The 21119-nt window shown below is 43.4% G+C and overlaps 1 protein-coding gene across 1 annotated transcript in view; it reads left to right on the top strand.

Annotated features, from left to right (window-relative positions):
* Nucleotides 1-19520, top strand: part of LOC140190473 (potassium voltage-gated channel subfamily KQT member 4) — a 140132-nt gene extending 120612 nt beyond the window's left edge. The window contains exon 2 of the mRNA XM_072247087.1: nucleotides 19454-19520. Coding sequence (XP_072103188.1) covers nucleotides 19454-19520 — 67 coding nt within the window. The remainder of the gene's footprint in view (nucleotides 1-19453) is intronic.
* Nucleotides 19521-21119: the final 1599 nt, after the last annotated feature.

Raw genomic sequence — 21119 nt, 5'->3', positions numbered from 1 at the left:
CCACACAATCATCTACCCTAGCGATTGAATATGCATCAGTTTTTCTCACAGCATTCACCCTCCTGTAATCTGTACAAAACCTAATACTATTGTCTGGCTTAGGCACCATAACACACGGTGAACTCCAATTTGAATTAGAATGTCTAATAATATCATTCGCTAACATATACTTAATTTCTTGTTCAGTAAGTTCACATTTTTCCCTGTTCATTGGATACGGATGTTATTTTATGGGTGTTGCATCTGCAACATCTACAACATGTGATGCTACGGTGGTTCTTCTAGGAATGTCTGGAAATAAATTTCTATATTTAAAAATTATCTCTTTCATCTGCTGTCTCTGCTCTGGCTGTAAATGAGCTAATTTCTCATCAATATTTTCTAGGATTTTTGAATTTGGTAACTCGGCTGAAATAACGTTGGGTTTAAAATGAGTTTCAGATGAATCATCCCTTAAATTTTTATAAATATCAGACTCATTATTGATCACAACAGTCATAGTAACAATCCCTCTCTCATAATACGGTTTTATCATATTTATATGACACAACTGTGTTGTCTTTCTCCGATCTAGGGTTTTTACCACATAATCCACATCATTTACCTTAGATTTAATCTCATAAGGACCATGGAATTTGGCTTGTAATGGGTTCGTTTGCACCGGGAAAAGAACCAACACCTTATCTCCAGGCTTAAATGACCTCATCCTAGCTTCCTTATCATACCAAGTCTTCATCTTCTTTCGAACCAATTTTAAATTTTCCTTTGCCAAGCTACAAGTTTTATATAATCTTTCTTTAAATTTTAAAACATAATCTAGCAAATTAGTTAATCTTTATTAATCCACTGTTCCTTCAACAAGGCCAAAGGTCCTCGAACTCTATGCCTAAACACAAGTTCAAAAGGACTAAAACCTAATGATTCCTGTATTGCCTCCCTTACTGCAAAAAGTAGTAAATGCACACTTTCATCCCAGTCCTTTTCATTTTCCACACAATATGTACTAATCATAGTTTTTAATGTAGAATGGAATCTCCCCAAAGCTCCTTGTGATTCTGGATGATAGGCTGATGAGATAATCTGTTTTACTCCCAGTTTATAAACTATCTGCTGAAACAATCCAGACATAAAATTACTACCTTGATCTGATTGTATTTCCTTAGGCAACCCAAAATATGTAAAGAATTTTATAAGAGTCTTTGTCACAGTTTTGGCTGTTAAATTCCTAAGAGGTACTGCCTCTGGAAACCTAGACACTGTGCACATAATAGTTAACAAATATTGATGTCCAGTTTTAGTTTTTGGCAAAGGACCTACACAGTCTACAATGATTTTTGAGAACGGCTCACCAAATACAGGAATTGGTTGCAGTGGAGCCACTGGAGTAACTTGATTAGGTTTACGCACAATTTTAGGAACTACTAGCTGGTGATTAACTTCCCATTCCTCACTAGCGGGAATTATAGGCGATCTCCACTTTCTCATTACTACTCCCTTTCCAAAATAATATCCTACTGCCACCTTCTCAATTTCACTATCTGGAAGAGCTTGTTCCTTTAATTTGACTATCTCAGGTTCGCTGCCCTGCTCTGCTATGATCTCCTTCCGAGATAAAGACAAATCTTCATGGTCAGACTTACTACCAAAATCCTGATCAAATAATGTACGTAAGAATAGTTTCTGACACATCCTCAAAATTCGAATCTTGAGTTGAATAGTCATGTGTAACAACCTCATCCTGTACATCAGTCTTCTTAGCCATAGCTCTTGTTACAACACAGGAAGAATCTGTGTTAGAATCCCTCTGTGGTCCCTCAGAATTAGGATTTATTGTTAAATGCACTTCAGGAAAAACTTGTCCACCTGCTAAGTCATTCCCTAACAAAAGAGAAACATCATTCACAGGTAAACTGAGTTGTAGTCCTACTTTAACAACCCCTGTAACTACTCCTGAACTTAAATTTATTCTATGTAAATGTACTGGCATAAGGGCTCTCCCAACTCCTCTTATACAGTTTACCTCATCAATGTCAGACTCATCACTAAACCTTAGCACACTGTCTAATCTTAGTGATTGAGAAGCTCCAGTATCTCTAAGTATTCTTATTGGTACTGAATTGGATCCTCCTTTCAAGGATACAAATCCTTCTGTTATAAAATATTCATATCCCCTCTTAACTTGGTCAGACTCTAACAAAGCTTTATTTGTATTTATCGAACCCTGTGGATTTACAGGTGTTTCAATATGCTGCACACAAGCATCTGGAACTGCTTCCTTCTCGTTCTTCTTCAATCGAAAACAGTTAGCTATTACATGTCCAGGATTCTTACAATAATTACAAATAATACCAAAATGTCTTTACTTCACATGTCTCCCTTCATCCTTACTTTTCTCACTAACTTCAGATTTAATTTCTGGTTTACCTTGACTCTCTGTGCTATTTTTCCTTTTAAAAGTTCTACCTGGAGAAAATTTATTCTTATGAATTAAAGCATACTCATCAGCTAATTTAGCAATCTCCTGCAATGTAGCAGTGTCCCTTTCATTTAAGTATGTCCTCACTTCAACAGGAATGCTCCTTTTAAATTCCTCCATTAAAATCAACTCTTTTAATTTATTATACTCCCCATGCACATTTTTAGAGGAAACCCATCTCTCAAAACATACAAATTTCTTGTAGGCAAATTCCACATAAGTTTTTTTCCACAGATTGCTTCAAATTTCTGAATCTTTCTCTATACGCTTCTGGAACCAGCTCATATGTCTTTAATATATGCTGTTTAACAGTATCATAATCCAGTGCTTGCTCAGCATTTAAAGCTGCATAAACTTGTTGTTCCTTTCCTTTAATTACACTTTGTAACATCACTGGCCATTGCTCTTTTGGCCACCCTAAACTCAGAACAGCAGTTTCGAAATGCTGGAAATATTTGTCCACTTCAGCTTCATTAAACGGAGGAGCCAAAATAACCTTACGACTAGCAATAAACTGTTTCTTAGAGACAGAAGACTGGTTTCCGGACTTTAATTTCTCCACCTCTAGCTGAAATTTCCTCTGGCTTTCAGCTTTTCTTTCTTTAAATTCCCTTATTTTATGGGCCTCTCTAGCCTAGAATTCCTTCTGTTTATTTTCAGCTTCTAACCGACTTCTTTCCAAATCAGCTTCTAATTGCTTTAACTTTATTTGTTCAAGATGTAACTGCATTTCCAGATTACTCATTGGAAACCTATCTAACACCTCATCCTCAAACTTTTTCAAACTTATATAATGCTCAGCAATTTTTCTTTGAATTAAGGCCTTTGTGGTACTCTTCGTAATTCCCTTAATATCCAACCTTCTAGCAATCTCCAATACAACAGATTTTCTCGCATTCGCAAAAAATTCCGGGTCAGGTGAATCCATAAAGTTATCAATATTCGTTGCTGCCGAATACCACTCACACACCAATCAAACTAAAAAAAAAAAATCGGGTATTTCCCTTTTCCAAATCAGAATGGCAATTCAACAAGCACTTAAGCTCAAAAATTTGGAACAAGATAGACAATAGACAATAGGTGCAGGAGTGGGCCATTCGGCCCTTCGAGCCAGCACCACCATTCACTGTGATCATGGCTGATCATCCACAATCAGTATCCAGTTCCTGCCTTATCCCCATAACCTTTGATTCCGCTATCTTTAAGAGCTCTATCCATCTCTTTCTTGAAAGCATCCAGAGACTTGGCCTCTACAGCCTTCTGGGGCAGAGCATTCCATATATCCACCACTCTCTGGGTGAAAAAGTTTTCCCTCAACTCCGTTCTAAATGGCCTACCCCTTATTCTTAAACTGTGGCCCCTGGTTCTGGACTCACCCATCAGCGGGAACATGCTTTCTGCCTCCAGTGTGTCCAATCCGTTATATGTTTCAATAAGATCCCCTCTCAGCCTTCTAAATTCCAGAGTATACAAGCCCAGTCGCTCCAATCTTTCGACATATGACAGTCCCGCCATCCCAGGAATTAACCTTGTGGACATACACGGCACTCCCTCAATAGCAAGAATGTCCTTCCTTAAATTTGGAGACCAAAACTGCACACAGTACTCCAGGTGTGGTCTCACCAGGGCCCTGTACAGCTGCAGAAGGACGTCTTTGCTCTTATACTCAATTCCCCTTGTTCTGAAGGCCAGCATGCCATTAGCTTTCTTCACTGCCTGCTGTACTTGTGTGCTTGCTTTCAGTGACTGATGTACAAGAACACCTAGATCTCGTTGTGCTTCCTCTTTTCCTAACTTGACTCCATTTAGATAATAATCTGCCTTCCTGTTCTTACCACCAAAGTGGATAACCTCACATTTATCCACATTAAACTGCATCTGCCCACTCACCCAGCCTGTCCAAGTCACCCTGCATTCTCATAACATCCTCCTCACATTTCACACTGCCACCCAGCTTTGTGTCATCGGCAAATTTCCTAATGTTACTTTTAATTCCCTCATCTAAATCATTAATATATATTGTAAACAGCTGCGGTCCCAGCACTGAACCCTGCAGTACCCCACTGGTCACCACCTGCCATTCCGAAAGGGACCTATTAATCGCTACTCTTTGTTTTCTGTCAGCCAGCCAATTTTCAATCCATGTCAGTACTCTGCCCCCAATACCATGTGCCCTAATTTTGCCCACTAATCTCCTATGTGGGACTTTATCAAAGGCTTTCTGAAAGTCCAGGTACACTACATCCACTGGCTGTCCCTTGTCCATTTTCATAGTTACATCCTCAAAAAATTCCAGAAGATTAGTCAAGCATGATTTCCCCTTCGTAAATCCATGCTGACTCGGACCGATCCTGTTACTGCTATCCAGATGTGTCGTAATTTCATCTTCTATAATTGACTCCAGCATCTTTCCCACCACTGACGTCAGGCTAACTGGCCTATTATTCCCTGATTTCTCTCTTCCTCCCTTCTTGAAGAGAAGAACAACATTAGCCACCCTCCAATCCACAGGAACTGATCCTGAATCTATAGAACATTGGAAAATGATTACCAATGCGTCCACGATTTCTAAAGCCACCTCCTTAAGTACCCTGGGATGCAGACCATCCGGTCCCGGGGACTTATCAGCCTTCAGACCCAACAGTTTATCCAACACCATTTCCTGCCTAATATAAATTTCCTTCAGTTCATCCATTATCCTAGGTCCTTTGGCCACTTTTATATCTGGGAGATTGTTTGTGTCTTCCATAGTGAAGACAGATCCAAAGTACCTGTTCAACTCGTCTGCCATTTCCTTGTTCCCCATAATAAATTCACCCGTTTCTGTCTTCAAGGGCCCAATTTTGGTCTTAACCATTTTTTTCCTTTTCACATACCTGAAGAAGCTATTACTATCCTCCTTTATATTCTTGGCTAATTTACCTCCGTACCTTATTTTTTCTCCGTGTATTGCCTTTTTAAGCTCTTTAAGAGTTTCCCAATCCTCCAGCTTCCCACTTGTCTTTGCTATGTTATACTTCTTCTCTTTTATTTTTATACTGTCGATTCCTTCCCTTGTCAGCCACGGCCTCCCCTTACTCCCCTTAGGATCTTTTGTCCTCTTTGGAATGAACTGATCCTGCACCTTCCGCATTATTCCCAGAAACATTTGCCGTTGCTGTTCCACTGTCATCCCTGCTGGGGTATTGTTCCATTGAACTTTGGCCAGCTCCTCCCTCATAGCACCATAGTTCCCTTTGTTCAACTGTAATACTGACACTTCTGAGTTTCCCTTCCCCCTCTCAAATTGTAGATTAAAACTTATCATATTATGGTCACTACCTCCTAATGGCTCCTTTACCTCGAGGTCTCTGATCAAATCCGGTTCATTGCACAACACTAAATCTAGAATTGCGTTCTCTCTGGTAGGCTCCAGTACAAGCTGTTCTAAGAATCCATCTCGGAGGGACTCCACAAACTCCCTTTCTTGGGGTCCAGTGCCAACCTGATTCCTCCAGTCTACCTGCATGTTGAAGTCCCCCATAACAACTGTAGCATTACCTTTGTGACATGCCAATTTTAACTCTTGATTCAACTTACACCCTACATCCAGACTACTGTTTGGGGGCCTGTAGATAACTCCCATTAGGGTCTTTCTACCCCTAGAATTTCTCAGTCCTATCCATACTGACTCTAAGTCTCCTGGTTCTATGTGCCCCTCGCAAAGGACTGAATATCATTCCTCCCCAACAGAGCCACCCGACCCCCTCTGCCCATCAGTCTGTCCTTTCAATAGGACGTATACCCTTGAATATCCTTTTCCCAGACCCTGTCCACTTGAAGCCATGTCTCTGTTAATCCCACAACATCATACTTACCAATTTCCAACTGAGCCTCAAGCTCATCCACTTTATTTCTTATACTCCGTGCATTCATATATAATACTTTTAATTCATTACTCCCCTCACCTCCTATATCAATTCCTGTTTCACTTGGTCATACTGTACAATCCCTTCTTCAGCTTTCTGCTCTGTTGATTCCGCTGTCTGTCTTAACTTTTCTTATTCTCACTTCCCCTTTACTCCATCCTTTTGTTTCCAGTTCGTCCCCTCCCCCCCACTACTTAGTTTAAACACACCCGTGTTGCAGAGGCAAACCTGCCTGCCAGAATGCTGGTGCCTCGCTTATTAAGGTGCAACCCGTCCCTTTTGTACAATTCATCCTTACCCCGAAACATACCCTAGTGGTCCAAGAATGTAAATCCTTGCTTCCTGCACCAGTTCCTCAGCCACACATTCAAATCCAGTATCTCCCTGTTCTTGTCCACTCCAGCACAGGGAACTGGAAGCAAACTGGAGATAACCACTCTGGAAGTCCTGCTTTTCAGCCTTCTTCCGAGTACTCTGAAGTCGCGCCGTAGAATGTCTTTCCCGTTCTTCCCCCACGTCATTTGTGCCGACATTTACCACCACTTCCGGATGTTCACCTTCACTCTTGAGGATTCCCTGCAATCGGTCCATGACATCCTGGATCCCGACACCAGGGAGGCAACACACCATCCTTAAATCTTGCCTGTTGCCACAGAACCCCCTTTCTGTACCTCTCACTATGGAGTCCCCTACTGCCACGGCTCTGCCTGACGTCTGTCTCCTCGGCTTTGCTTCAGCGCCAATTGTTGACTCGCAGACCTGACCGCCTCTCAGGCTGGCATCATCTTCTGTCCCGACAGCTTCCAAGAGGGAGAACCTGTTTACGAGAGGCACATCTACTGGGGTCTCCTGTACTTCAAGCATCCTTTCCTTGCTCATCGTCATCCTCCTACTCTCTTCCTGTATCCTGGGTGTAACGACCTCACTGTAGGTCCTGTCCAGAAAACTCTCGTTTCCCTGGATCAACCTAAGGTCTTCCAGTTGCCTCTCCAGTGCTGCAACACGGTCCTTCAGAAGCTGAAACTGGACACATTTTCCACAGGTCTAGGAGCCAGAGGCACTATCAGTGTCCCTGACCTCCCACATCATGCACGCAGCACACTGAATCAGCCTAGCGGTCATCTCTTCACCACTTCTCCCCCTCTCCAACTGTGGCATAGTCTCCTCGCTGAAGACTCTGGAGAGGTCCTCACTTGGAGTGAAGCTCGTCCTCAGCCTCTGCTCACCGAAGCCTCTCGAACCAAAGCCTTCCTACCCTGTCTCCCTCTGCCCTGTCGCCCGCTCCGTCAAACTGCCCTCTTTTAAATACTCCCGCTGACTCACGGACTGACTTGCACATGCTTGCATAGTCCTGTCCCGATCAACTGCCAAGAAAAATCTGAACGAGCCCCCACAATTTATGTTACGTAACCGGCAACAATGAATATAAATCGAGACAGATTATATAAAAACAGCCAAACATTTATTAAACACTGATAAACAATAAAAAAAAACGAAAAACCTTAACGGGAAGTTAACTGCTATGCGGCCATTCAACAAATTGCCACTCGGTACTGGTTCTTACAGTGATAAATGTGAAAACAGTGGTAAAGTCAAATACAGTTCTTAAAATGATAAATTCGAAAGTCCAACAGATTTATACATTCAATTGGGAGAGACTTCTCTGGAGAAGGATTTCTTCAAAGACGCGACTTTCCTGCTAGTTCTGTCCAAAGGATTAACGACGAAGGAAATAAACAGCTTAAAAGCAATGGACGTTTCTTTTGGCGAGCAAATCCTGTATGAGCAACACACATCAAAGTTGCTGGTGAACGCAGCAGGCCAGGCAGCATCTCTAGGAAGAGGTACAGTCGATGTTTCGGGCCGAGACACTTCGTCAGGACTAACTGAAGGAAGAGCTAGTAATAGATTTGAAAGTGGGAGGGGGAGAAGGAGATCCGAAATGATAGAAGACAGGAGGGGGAGGGATGGAGCCAAGAGCTGGACAGTTGATTGGCAAAAGGGATATGAGAGGATCATGGGGCAGGAGGCCCAGGGAGAAGGAAAAGGGGGAGGGGGGGAAAACCCAGAGGATGGGCAAGGGGTATAGTCAGAGGAACAGAGGGAGAAAAAGGAGAGAGAGAGAGAGAAAGAATGTGTGTATATAAATAAATAATGGATGGGGTACGAGGGGGAGGTGGGGCATTAGCAGAAGTTAGAGATGTCAATGTTCATGCCATCAGGTTGGAGGCTACTCAGACAGTGGAGGAGGCCATGGATAGACATATCAGAATTGGAATGGGATGTGGAATTAAAATGTGTGGCCACTGGGAGATCCTGCTTTCTCTGGCGGACAGAGCATAGGTGTTCAGCAAAACGATCTCCCAGTCTGCGTCGGGTCTTGCCAATATATAGAAAGCCACATTGGGAGCACCGGACGCAGTATATCACCCCAGCCAACTCACAGGTGAAGTGTCGCCTCACCTGGAAGGTCTGTCCGGGGCCCTGAATGGTGGTAAGGGAGGAAGTGTAAGGGCATGTGTAGCACTTGTTCTGCTTACAAGGATAAGTGCCAGGAGGGAGATCAGTAGAGAGGGATGGGGGGGAATGAATGGACAAGGGAGTCGCGTAGGGAGCGGTCCCTGTGGAAAGCAGAGATGGGGGGGAGAGGGAAAGATGTGCTTAATGGTGGGATCCCGTTGGAGGTGACGGAAGTTACGGAGAATAATATGTTGGACCCAGAGGCTGATGGGGTGGTAGGTGAGGACCAGGAGAACCCTATTCCTAGTTGGGTGACGGGAGGTTGGAGTGAGAGCAGATGTACGTGAAATGGGGGAGATGCGTTTGAGAGCAGAGTTGATGGTGGAGGAAGGGAAGCCCCTTTCTTAAAAAAGGAGGACATCTCCCTCGTCCTGGAATGAAAAGCCTCATCCTGAGAGCAGATGCGGCGGAGATGGAGGAATTGCGAGAAGGGGGTGGCATTTTTGCAAGAGACAGGGTGAGAAGAGGAATAGTCCAGATAGCTGTGAGAGTCAGTAGGCTTATAGTAGACATCAGTAGATAAGCTGTCTCCAGAGATAGAGACAGAAAGATCTAGAAAGGGGAGGGAGGTGTCAGAAATGGACCAGGTAAACTTGAAGGCAGGGTGAAAGTTGGAGGCAAAATTGATGAAGTCAATGAGCTCAGCATGCGTGCAGGAAACAGTGCCAATGCAGTCGTCGATGTAGCGAAGGAAAAGTGGGGGACAGATACCAGAATAGGCACGGAACATAGATTGTTCCACAAACCCAACAAAAAGGCAGGCATAGCTAGGACCCATACGGGTGCCCATAGCTACACCTTTAGTTTGGAGGAAGTGGGAGGAGCCAAAGGAGAAACTATTAAGAGTAAGGACTAATTCCGCTAGACGGAGCAGAGTGGTGGTAGAGGGGAACTGATTAGGTCTGGAATCCAAAAAGAAGCGGAAAGCTTTGAGACCTTCCTGATGGGGGATGGAAGTATATAGGGACTGGACATCCATGGTGAAAATAAAGCGGTGGGGGCCAGGGAACTTAAAATCATCGAAAAGTTTAAGAGCGTGAGAAGTGTCACAAACATAGGTCGGAAGGGATTGAACAAGGGGGGATAAAACCGTGTCAAGGTATGCAGAAATGAGTTCGGTGGGGCAAGAGCAAGCTGAGACAATAGATCGGCCAGGACAGGCAGGTTTGTGGATCTTGGGTAGGAGGTAGAAACGGGAAGTGCGAGGTATGGGAACTATAAGGTTGGTAGCAGTGGATGGGAGATCCCCTGAGCGGATAAAGTCGGTGATGGTGTGGGAGACAATGGCCTGGTGCTCCTTAGTGGGGTCATGATTGAGGGGTAAATAAGAGGAGGTATCCATGAGTTGTCGCTGTGCCTCGGCAAGGTAGAGGTCAATACGGCAGACTACAACATCACCCCCCTTATCGGCGGGTTTAATACTGTTAGGATTAGTGCGGAGGGAGTGGAGACCAGAGCGTTCCGAAGGAGTAAGGTTGGAATGGGAACGAGGTGCGGTAAAGTCGAGACGGTTGATGTCCCGTTGGCAGTTAATCCTGTATGAACTACGTTGCTGTTTTGGCAGTAGTTATCTTCGACGCAGGTCACTACTTCTTCTACGAAGACACAATAAGGTCGATCCTTTCTTAAACTGCCGAATGATACCAACTTCTCTTAATCCTTCATATCCTGTACTTTGATAAACTCTTCACTCTCCAATACTACTGAAAAGGTACATCGACAAATCTGAAGAAATGGGTAAACTGCCAATCCAGCACTATTGTACCTCACAATAGGATGTAACACTCCGTTTTAAAAATGAAACTACATCATAAAACAAATATGCAATGGAACAGAAACACTGACTAATGTTCTAGCTGGAAGACAATTACATCATTCCTACAAGAAAGTCACAAGATCTTCTTGTGGTATGTAACACTGCTGACAGAGTGTCCGGCACTCTGCGCACGGTGAATGACTGCGGACACAGTGTACGACACTCTGTGTACAGTGAATGACTGCGGACACAGTGTACGACACTCTGCGCACGGTGAATGACTGCGGACACAGTGTACGACACTCTGTGTACAGTGAATGACTGCGGACACAGTGTACGACACTCTGCGCACGGTGAATGACTGCGGACACAGTGTACGACACTCTGTGTACAGTGAATGACTGCGGACACAGTGTACGACACTCTGTGCACAGTGAATGACTGCTGTTACATACTTCATGGATATCTTGTGACTGTCTACTGAGGATGATGAATGGTCTTGCCGAGGTCACATGATGTAATTTTCCCGCCAGTGAGGTCACATGATGACCTGTTATTAACAGGTATATAAAAGGGAGAACCCTGGTGACGCAGTTATTTTCAATTAGATCGTCAGTCAGATACTCCGCGATGCTGTGTATTCGTCTTATGACACAGTTTTGTTTTAAAGCGGAGTTTTACTTTCTATTGTAAGTAGTATTGGAGAATGAAGACCTTACCAAAGTACAGGAATTCGCCAAGGCGAGTTAAGCTGATATCATTCGGCGGTTTTGGAGGGGATCAACCTTTATTGAATCTTTGTTTAGGAAAAAGCGACCTGCATTTTGAGATATCCTCTGCTAAAGCAGGAAGGATTGTGCAGTGTCTATTCTCCAGAGGAAGAGGTCAGTTCCTTTAAACCATTTTATTTCCGTCCTCATGAATCCTGTGGACAAGGCAGGTTCCGGCTGGGATCTGCAGTAACATCATGTCTTCGAGGGATTCTTTACTTCAGCAACGTCTCTCCTAATTAACTGTATAAATCTCTTGGACTTTCGAATTTACCATTCTAAGAGCTGTGTTCGAATTTACCACTTTAAGAACTGTTTTCACATTGACCTATTAAAAACTGTTCCAGAGTTGCCGTATAGCAGTTAAATTCCAGTTAAGTTAATGGTTTATGTACATTTCGCTATTTTTGAACAAAGGTGAATAAATGTTTGTTTATTTTTATAAAACCTGACTCAATTCTATATGCATTGTTGCCGGTCACGTGACACTGCGGACACAGTGTACGACACTGTGTGGAGAGTGAATGACTGCGGACACAGTGTACGACACTCTGTGGACAGTGAATGACTGCTGTTACATAATTCATGGATAACTTGTGACTGTCTTATGAGGATGATGAATGGTCTTGCGGAGGTCACATGATGTAATTTTCCTGCCAGTGAGGTCACATGATGACCTGTTCTCAACAGGTATATAAAAGGGAGACCCTGGTGACGCAGTTATTTTCAGTTAGATCGTCAATCAGAAACTGCACTATGCTGCGTATTCGTCCCAGGACGCAGTTTAGTTTTAAAAAGTAGATTTACTTTCTATTTTACTTTCTATTTCTATTTTAAGGTACAGAAGTGTTTGGCCGGCAGTTTCACCAATAGCTGCCAGCTTTGTTGGTGTACCCATTCAGTAGTATTGGAGAGTGAAGACGTTACGAAGGTACGGAACCTGAAGAAATCGAGTCAATAGACAATAGACAATAGACAATAGGTGCAGGAGTAGGTCATTTGGCCCTTCGAGCCTGCACCACCATTCACTGTGATCATGGCTGATCATCCGCAATCAGTATCCAGTTCCTACCTTATCCCCATAACCTTTGATCCCGCTATCTTTAAGAGCTCTATCCATCTCTTTCTTGAAAGGATTCAGAGACTTGGCCTCCACAGCCTTCTGGGGCAAAGCATTCCATATATCCACCACTCTCTGGGTGAAATAGTTTTTCCTCAACTCCGTTCTAAATGGCCTACCCCTTATTCTTAAACTGTGGCCTCTGGTTCTGGACTCACCCATCAGCGGGAACATGCTTCCTGCCTCCAGTGTGTCCAATCCCTTAATAATCTTGTATGTTTCAATAAGATCCCCTCTCAGCCTTCTAAATTCCAGAGTATACAAGCCCAGTTGCTCCAATCTTTCAGCATATGACAGTCCCACCATCCCAGGAATTAACCTTGTGAACCTACGCTGCATTCCTTCAACAGCAAGAATGTCCTTCCTCAAATTTGGAGACTAAAACTGCACACAGTACTCCAGGTGTGGTCTCACCAGTGCCCTGTACAGCAGCAGAAGGACCTCTTTGCTCTTATACTCGATTCCCCTCGTTATGAAGGCCAGCATGCCAATAGCTTTCTTCACTGCCTGCTGTACCTGCATGCTTACTTTCAGTGACTGATGTACAAGAACACCTAGATCTCGTGATCTCGTTGTGCTTCCCCTTTTCCTAACTTGACTCCATTTAGATAATAATCTGCCTTCCTGTTCTTACCAACAAAGTGGATAACCTCACATTTATCCATATTAAACTGCATCTACCATGCATCCGCCCACTCACCCAGCCTGTCTAGGTCACCCTGCATTCTCATAACATCCTCCTCACATTTCACACTGCCACTCAGCTTTGTGTCATCAGCAAATTTGCTAATGTTACTTCTAATTCCCTCATCTAAATCATTAATATATATTGTAAACAGTTGCGGTCCCAGCACTGAACCCTGCGGTAGCCCACTGGTCACCACCTGCCATTCTAAAAGGGACCCGTTAATCGCTACTCTTTGTTTTCTGTCAGCCAGCCAATTTTCAATCCATGTTAGTACTCTACCTCCAATACCATGTGCCCTAATTTTGCCCACTAATCTCCTATGTGGGACTTTATCAAAGGCTTTCTGAAAGTCCAGGTACACTACATCCACTGGCTCTGCTTTATCCATTTTCATAGTTACATCATCAAAAAATTCCAGAAGATTAGTCAAGCACGATTTCCCCTTCGTAAATCCATGCTGACTCGGACCAATCCTGTTACTGCTATCCAGATGTGTCGTAATTTCATCTTTTATAATTGACTCCAGCATCTTTCCCACCACCGACATCAGGCTAACCGGTCTATAATTCCCTGTTTTCTCTCTTCCTTTCTTCTTGAAGAGAGGGACAACGTTAGCCACCCTTCAATCCACGGGAACTGATCCCGAATCTATAGAACATTGGAAAATGATCACAAGTGATTACAATGAGTCAAGCTGATATCATTCCGCGATATTGGAGAGGATCAACCATTATTGAATCTTCATTCAAGAAAGAGTGATCTGCATGAGATAACCTCTGCTAAAGCAGTAAAGCTTGTGCAGTGTCCCGCGGACAAGGCAGGTTCCGGCTGAGATCTGCAGTAATGTGACGTGTTCGAGGAATTCTTTACTTCAGGAAAGTCTCTCCTAATTGGCTGTATAAATCTCTTGGACTTTCGAATTTATCATTGTAAGAACTATGTTCGAATTTACCACTTTAAGAACTGTTTTCACATTTACTCCTTTAAGAACTGTTCCAGAGTTGCTGTGTAGCAGTTAACTTCTGGTTACTTTAGGCTATTAGAACACCCAGTCCTCTTTTTATTGTCATTTAGAAATGCATACATGCCTTAAGAAATGATACAATGTTTCTCCGGAGTGATATCACAGAAAACAGGACAAACCAAAGACTAACACTGACAGAACCACATATTTATAACATATAGTTACAGCAGTGCAAAGCAATACCATAATTTGATGAAGAACAAACCATGGGCACGGTAAATAAAGTCTCAAAAGTCCCCCAGTCGATCGACTCCCTAGTCCCCGATAGCAGGCGGCAAAAGGGAGAAACTCCCTGCCATAAACCTCCAGGCACCGTCAACTTGCTGATGCCTTGGAAGCAACCAACCACAACCGACAATGAGTTCGTCCTTCCGAAAACTCTGAGCTTCCGAGCAGCCTTTCTGATACAGCCACCCGAGTGCCATCCACTGCCGAGCGCCTTCGACCTCTCCCCAGCCGCTGAAACACGCAAAGCCGAGGATTTCGGGGCCTCCTGCTCCAGAGATTCCGGTTACCACACAGTAGCAGCGTCACCGAAGTGGGCATTTCAAAAGTTTTCCAGTTGTTCCTCCATGCTCTCATGTCTGTCTCCATCAAATCAGAATTGTGCACGGTCCCCTACTTGACAGATAACAGACATCACCACCGAAGTGGCCGCATGCGCTGCCGTCGCTCCGCCATCTTCTCCTCCCTCTGACTTAAGTTAGTCGTTTGAGTACGTTTTGCTATTTTTGAGCAAAGGTCAATAAATGTTTGTTTGTTTTTATGAAACCTGCATATTCATTGTTGCCGGTCACGTGACACTGCAGACACAGTTTGTGACACTCTGTGCACAGTGAACGACTGCGGACACAGTGTACGACACTCTGTGTACAGTGAATGAATGCGGACACAGTGTACGACACTCTGTGGACAGTGTACGATTGCGGACACAGTGTACGACACTCTGCGCACGGTGAATGAATGCGGACACAGTGTACGACACTCTGCGCACGGTGAATGAATGCAGATACTGTGTATGCCTCTCTGTGGATGGTGAGTGACTGCGGACACAGTGTTTGACACTCTGGCAGTGAATGACTGAGGACACAGTGTACGACACTCTGTGGACAGTGAGTGACTGCTGTTACATACTTCATGGATATCTTGTGACTGTCTTATGAGGATGTTGAATAGTCTTGCGGAGGTCTCATGATGTAATTTTCCTGCCAGTGAGGTCACATGATGATCTGTTCACAACAGGTGTATAAAAGGGAGACCCCTGGTGACGCAGTTATTTTCAGTTAGATTGTCAGTCAGGTACTCCGTTATGCTGCGTATTCGTCCCATGCCGCAGTTTAGTTTTAAAACAGAGTTTTACTTTCTATTGTGAGGTGCAGAAGTGTTGGGCCGGCAGTTTCACCAATAGCTGCCAGCTTTGTTGGTGTATCTTTTCAGTAGTATTGGAGAGTGAAGACATTACTAAGTTACTGAACCTGAAGGAATCGAGTAAAGCTGATATCGTCCGGCGGTATTAGAGAAGATTGACTATTATTGAATCTTCGTTCAAGAAACAGTGATCGGCATGAGATTACCTCTGCTAAAGCAGTAAATGTTGTGCAGTGTCTATTCTACAGAGGAAAAGGTCAGTTTCTTTAAACGTTTTATTTCCGTCGTGGTGAATCCTGCGGACAAGGCAGGTTCCCGCTGGAATCAGCGATAACGTGATGTGTTCAAGGAATTCTTTACTTCAGAAAAGTCTCTCCTAATTGACTGTATAAATCTCTTGGACTTTTGAATTTACCATTCTAAGAACTGTGTTCAAATTTACCACTTTAAGAACTGTATTTGCATTTCCTCTTTTAAGAGCTGTTCCAGAGTTGCCGTATAGCAGTTAACTTCTGGTTACTTTAGATTATTAGAACACTCAGTTCTCTTTTTATTGTCATTTAGAAATGCATACATGCATTAAGAAATGATACAATGTTTCTCCGGAGTGATATATAACCATATAACAATTACAGTACGGAAACAGGCCATCTCGGCCCTTCTAGTCCGTGCCGAACTCTTACTCTCACCTAGTCACACCGACCTGCCCCCAGCCCATAACCCTCCATTCCTTTCCTGTCCATATAGCTATCCAATTTAACTTTAAAAGACAACATCGAACCTGCCTCAACCATTTCTACTGGAAGCTCGTTCCACACAGCTACCACTCTCTAAGTAAAGAAGTTCCCTCTCATGTTACCCCTAAACTTTTGCCCTTTAACTCTCAACTCATGTCCTCTTGTTTGAATCTCCTCCATTCTCAATGGAAAAGGCTTATCCACGTCAACTCTATCAATCTCCCTCATAATTTTAAATACCTCTATCAAGTCCCCCCTCAACCTTTGATGGTCCAAAGAATAAAGACCTAACTTGTTCAACCTTTCTCTGTAACTTAGGAGATGAAACCCAGGCAACATTTTAGTAAACCTCCTCTGCACTCTCTCAATTTTATTGACATCTTTCCTATAATTCAGTGTCCAGAACTGTACACAATACTCCAGATTTGGCCTTACCAATAACTTATACAATTTCAACATTACATCCTAACTCCTATACTCAATGCTCTGATTAATAAAGGCCAGCAAACCAAAAGCTTTCTTCACCACCCTATCCACATGAGATTCCACCTTCAGGGAACTATGCACTATTATTCCTAGATCCCTCTGTTCTACAGCAATGCCCTACCATTTACCATGTATGTCTTATTTTGATTAATCCTACCAAAATGTAGCACCTCACATTTTTCAGCATTAAACTCCATCTGCCATCTTTCAGCCCACTCTTCTAACTGGCCTAAATCTCTCTGCAAGCTTTGAAAACCTACTTCATCATCCACAACGCCACCTACCTTAGTATCATCTGCATACTTACTAATCCAATTTGCCACCCCTTCATCCAGATCATTAATATGTATGACAAACAACATTGGACCCAGTACAGATCCTTGAGACACACCACTAGTCACCGGCCTCCAACCTGATAAACAGTTATCCACCACTACTCTCTGGTGTCTCCCATCCAGTCACTGCTGAATCCATTTTACTATTTCGATATTAATGCCTAGCAATTGAACCTTCCTAACTAACCTTCCGTGTGGAACCTAGTCAAAGGCCTTACTGAAGTCCATATAGACAACATCCACCGCTTTACCCTCGTCAACTTACCTAGTAACCTCATCAAAAAATTCAATAAGATTTGTCAAACATGTATCACAGAAAACAGGACAAACCAAAGACTAACACCGACAGAACCACATAATTAAAACATATAGTTACAGCTTCTTCGATACAGCCACCCGAGCGCCATCCTCTGCCGAGTGCCTTTGACCTCGCCCCAGCCGCTGAAACAAGCAAAGCCGAGGATTCGGGGCCTTCTGCTCCGGAGATTCCGGTTACCACACAGTAGCAGCGGCAGTGAAGCGGGCATTTCAGAAGTTTTCCAGATGTTCCTCTGTGCTCTCACATCTGTCTCCATCAAATCAGGATTGTGCACGGTCCCCTACTTCACAGATAACAGACATCACCACCGAAGTGGCCGCGCGCACTGCTGTCGTGCCGACATCTTCTCCTCCCTCCAACACATTTTGCTATCTTTGCACATTGTGCTATTTTTGAGCAAAGGTCAATAAATGTTTGTTTGTTTTTATGAAACCTGAATCAATTCTATATTCATTGTTGCCGGTCACGTGACACTATGGACACAGTGTAAAACACTCTGTGGACAGTGAATGACTGTGGACACAGTGTATGATACTCTGTGGATGGTGAGTGACTGTGGACAGAGTGTAGAACACTCTGTGTACAGCGAATGACTGCTGTTACATACTTCATGGATATCTTGTGACCGTCTAATGAAGATGATGAATGGTCTTGCAGAGGTCACATGATGCAATTTTCCCACCATTGAGGTCACATGATAACCTGTTCTCAACAGGTGTATAAAAGAGAGACCCCTGGTGACGCAGTTATTTTCAGTTAGATCGTCAGTCAGATACTCCGCTATGCTGCGTATTTGTCCCATGACATAGTTTAGTTTTAAAATGAAGTTTTACTTTCTATTGTGAGGTGCAGAAGAGTTGGGCCGGCAGTTTCACCAGTAGCTGCCAGCTTTGTTGGTGTACCTTTTCAGTAGTATTAGAGAGTGAAGACATTACTCAGGTATGGAACCTGAAGAAATCGAGTCAAGTTGATATCGTTTGGCGATATTGGAGAGGATCGACCATTATTGAATCTTCATTCGTGGAAGAGTGACCTGCATGAATTACTTCTGCTATAGTGGTAAAGGTTGTACATTGTCTCTTCGGCAGAGGAAAAGGTCAGTTCCTTTAAACCATTTTATTTCCGTTGTCATTAATCCTGCGGACAAGGCAGGTTCCGGCTGGGATCTGCGGTAACGTGACGTGTTCGAGGAATTCTTTACTTCAGGAAAATCTCTCCTAATTGACTGTATAAATTTCTTGGACTTTCGAATTTACCATTCTAAGAATTGTGTTCAAATTTACCACTTTAAGAACTGTTTTCATGTTTACCCTTTTGAGAAGTGTTTTTAGCGTTGCTGTGTCACAGTTAACTTCCGGTTAAATTAGTCATTTAAGTACATTTCGCTATTTTTGAGCAAAGGTTCATAAATGTTTGTTTGTTTTCATAAAACCTGACTAAATTCTATATTCATTGTTGCCGGTCACTTGACACTGCGGACACAGTGTAAAACACTCTGTGTACAGTGAATGACTCTGGACACAGTGTATCACACTCTGTGGATGGTGAGTGACTGTGGACACAGTGTACGACACTCTGTGGACAGTGAATGACTGCGGACACAGTGTATAACTCTCTGGACAGTGAATGACTGCCGACACTGTGTACGACCCTCTGCAAACGGTGAATGACTGTGGACACTGTACGACACTCTGTGTACAGTGAATGACTGCTGTTACATACTTCATGGATATTTTGTTACTGTCTTATGAGGATGATGAATGGTCTTACGGAGGTAATTTTCCCACCAGTGAGGTCACATGATGTTCTCAACAGGTATATAAAAGGGAGACCCCGGTGACGCAATTAGTTTTCAGTTAGATCGTCAGTCAGATACTCCGCAGTGCTGTGTATTCGTCCCATGACGCAGTTTAGTTTTAAAACGAAGTTTTACTTTCTATTGTCAGGTACAGAAGAGTTGGGCCGGCAGTTTCACCAATAGCTGCCAGCTTTGTTGGTGTACCTTTTCAGTAGTATTGGAGAGTGAAGACATTACTAAGGTACAGAACCTGAAGAAATCGAGTCAAGCTGATATTGTTCGGCGATATTGGAGAGGATCGACCATTATTGAATCGTCGTTCAAGAAAGAGTGATCTGCATGAGATTACCTCTGCTAAAGCAGTAAATGTTGTGCAGTGTCTATTCTACAGAGGAAAAGGTCAGTTCCTTTAAACCGTTTTATTTCCATCGTCGTGTATCCTGCAGACAAGGCAGGTTCCAGCAAGGGTCAGCGGTAACGTGACGTCTTCGACAAATTCTTTGCTTCAGGAAAGTCTCTCATAATTGACTGTATGAATCTCTTGGACTTTAGAATTTACCATTCTAAGAACTGTGTTCGAATTTACTACTTTAAGAACTGTTTTCGCATTTACCCGCATGTACTCTGTGGACAGTGAATGACTGCTGTTACATACTTCATGGATATCTTGTGACCGTCTTATGAGAATGATGAATGGTCTTGCGGAGGTCACATGATGTAATTTTCCTGCCAGTGAGGTCACATGATGACCTGTTCTCCGCAGGTATATGAAAGGGAGACCCCTGGTGACGCAGTTAGTTTTCAGTTCGGTTGTCCGTCAGATACTCTTCTATGCTGCGCTTTCGTCCCATCACGCAGTTTAGTTTTAAAACAGAATTTTACTTTCTATTGTAAGGTCCCATAAGACCATAAGACAAACGAGCAGAAGCCAGCCATTCGGCCCATCAAGTCTGCTCCGCCATTTTATCATGAGCTGATCCATTCTCCCATTTAGTCCCACCCCCCTACCTTCTGACTATAACCTTTGATGCCCTGGCTACTCAGATACTTATCAATCTCTGCCTTAAATACACCCAAAGACTTGGCCTCCACTGCTGCCCGTGGCAACAAATTCCATAGATTCACCACCCTCTGGCTAAAAAAATTTCTTCGCAACTATGTTCTGAACGGGCGCCCTTCAATCCTTAAGTCATGCCCTCTCATACTAGAGTCCCTCATCATGGGAAACAACTTTGCCACATCCACTCTGTCCATGCCTTTCAACATTCGAAATGTTTCTATGAGGTCTCCCCTCATTCTTCTAAACTCCAAGGAATACAGTCCAAGAGCGGACAAACGATCCTCATATGTTAACCCCCTCATTCCCGGAATCATTCTAGTGAATCTTCTCTGTACCCCCTCCAACGTCAGCACATCCTTTCTTAAATAAGGAGACCAAAACTGCCCACAGTACTCCAAGTGAGGTCTCACCAGCACCTTATAGAGCCTCAACATCATATCCCTGCTCCTATACTCTATTCCTCTAGAAATGAATGCCAGCATTGCATTCGCCTTCTTCACTACTGACTCAACCTGGAGGTTAACCTTAAGGGTATCCTGTACAAGGACTCCCAAGTCCCATTGCATCTCAGAACTTTGAATTCTCTCCACATTTAAATAATTGCATTTATTTCTTCTGTCAAAGTGCATAACCATACACTTTCCAACATTGTATTTCATTTTCCACTTCTTTGCCCATTCTTCCAATCTATCCAAGTCTCTCTGCAGACCTCTGTTTCCTCAGCACTACCGGCTCCTCCACCCATCTTCGTATC

Source organism: Mobula birostris, chromosome 30, assembly GCF_030028105.1.
Source record: "Mobula birostris isolate sMobBir1 chromosome 30, sMobBir1.hap1, whole genome shotgun sequence".
In the NCBI taxonomy this organism is placed as follows: Eukaryota; Metazoa; Chordata; class Chondrichthyes; order Myliobatiformes; family Myliobatidae; genus Mobula; species Mobula birostris.
Note: the sequence above shows the minus strand (reverse complement) of the source record. Positions and strands in the feature narration are given on the sequence as shown.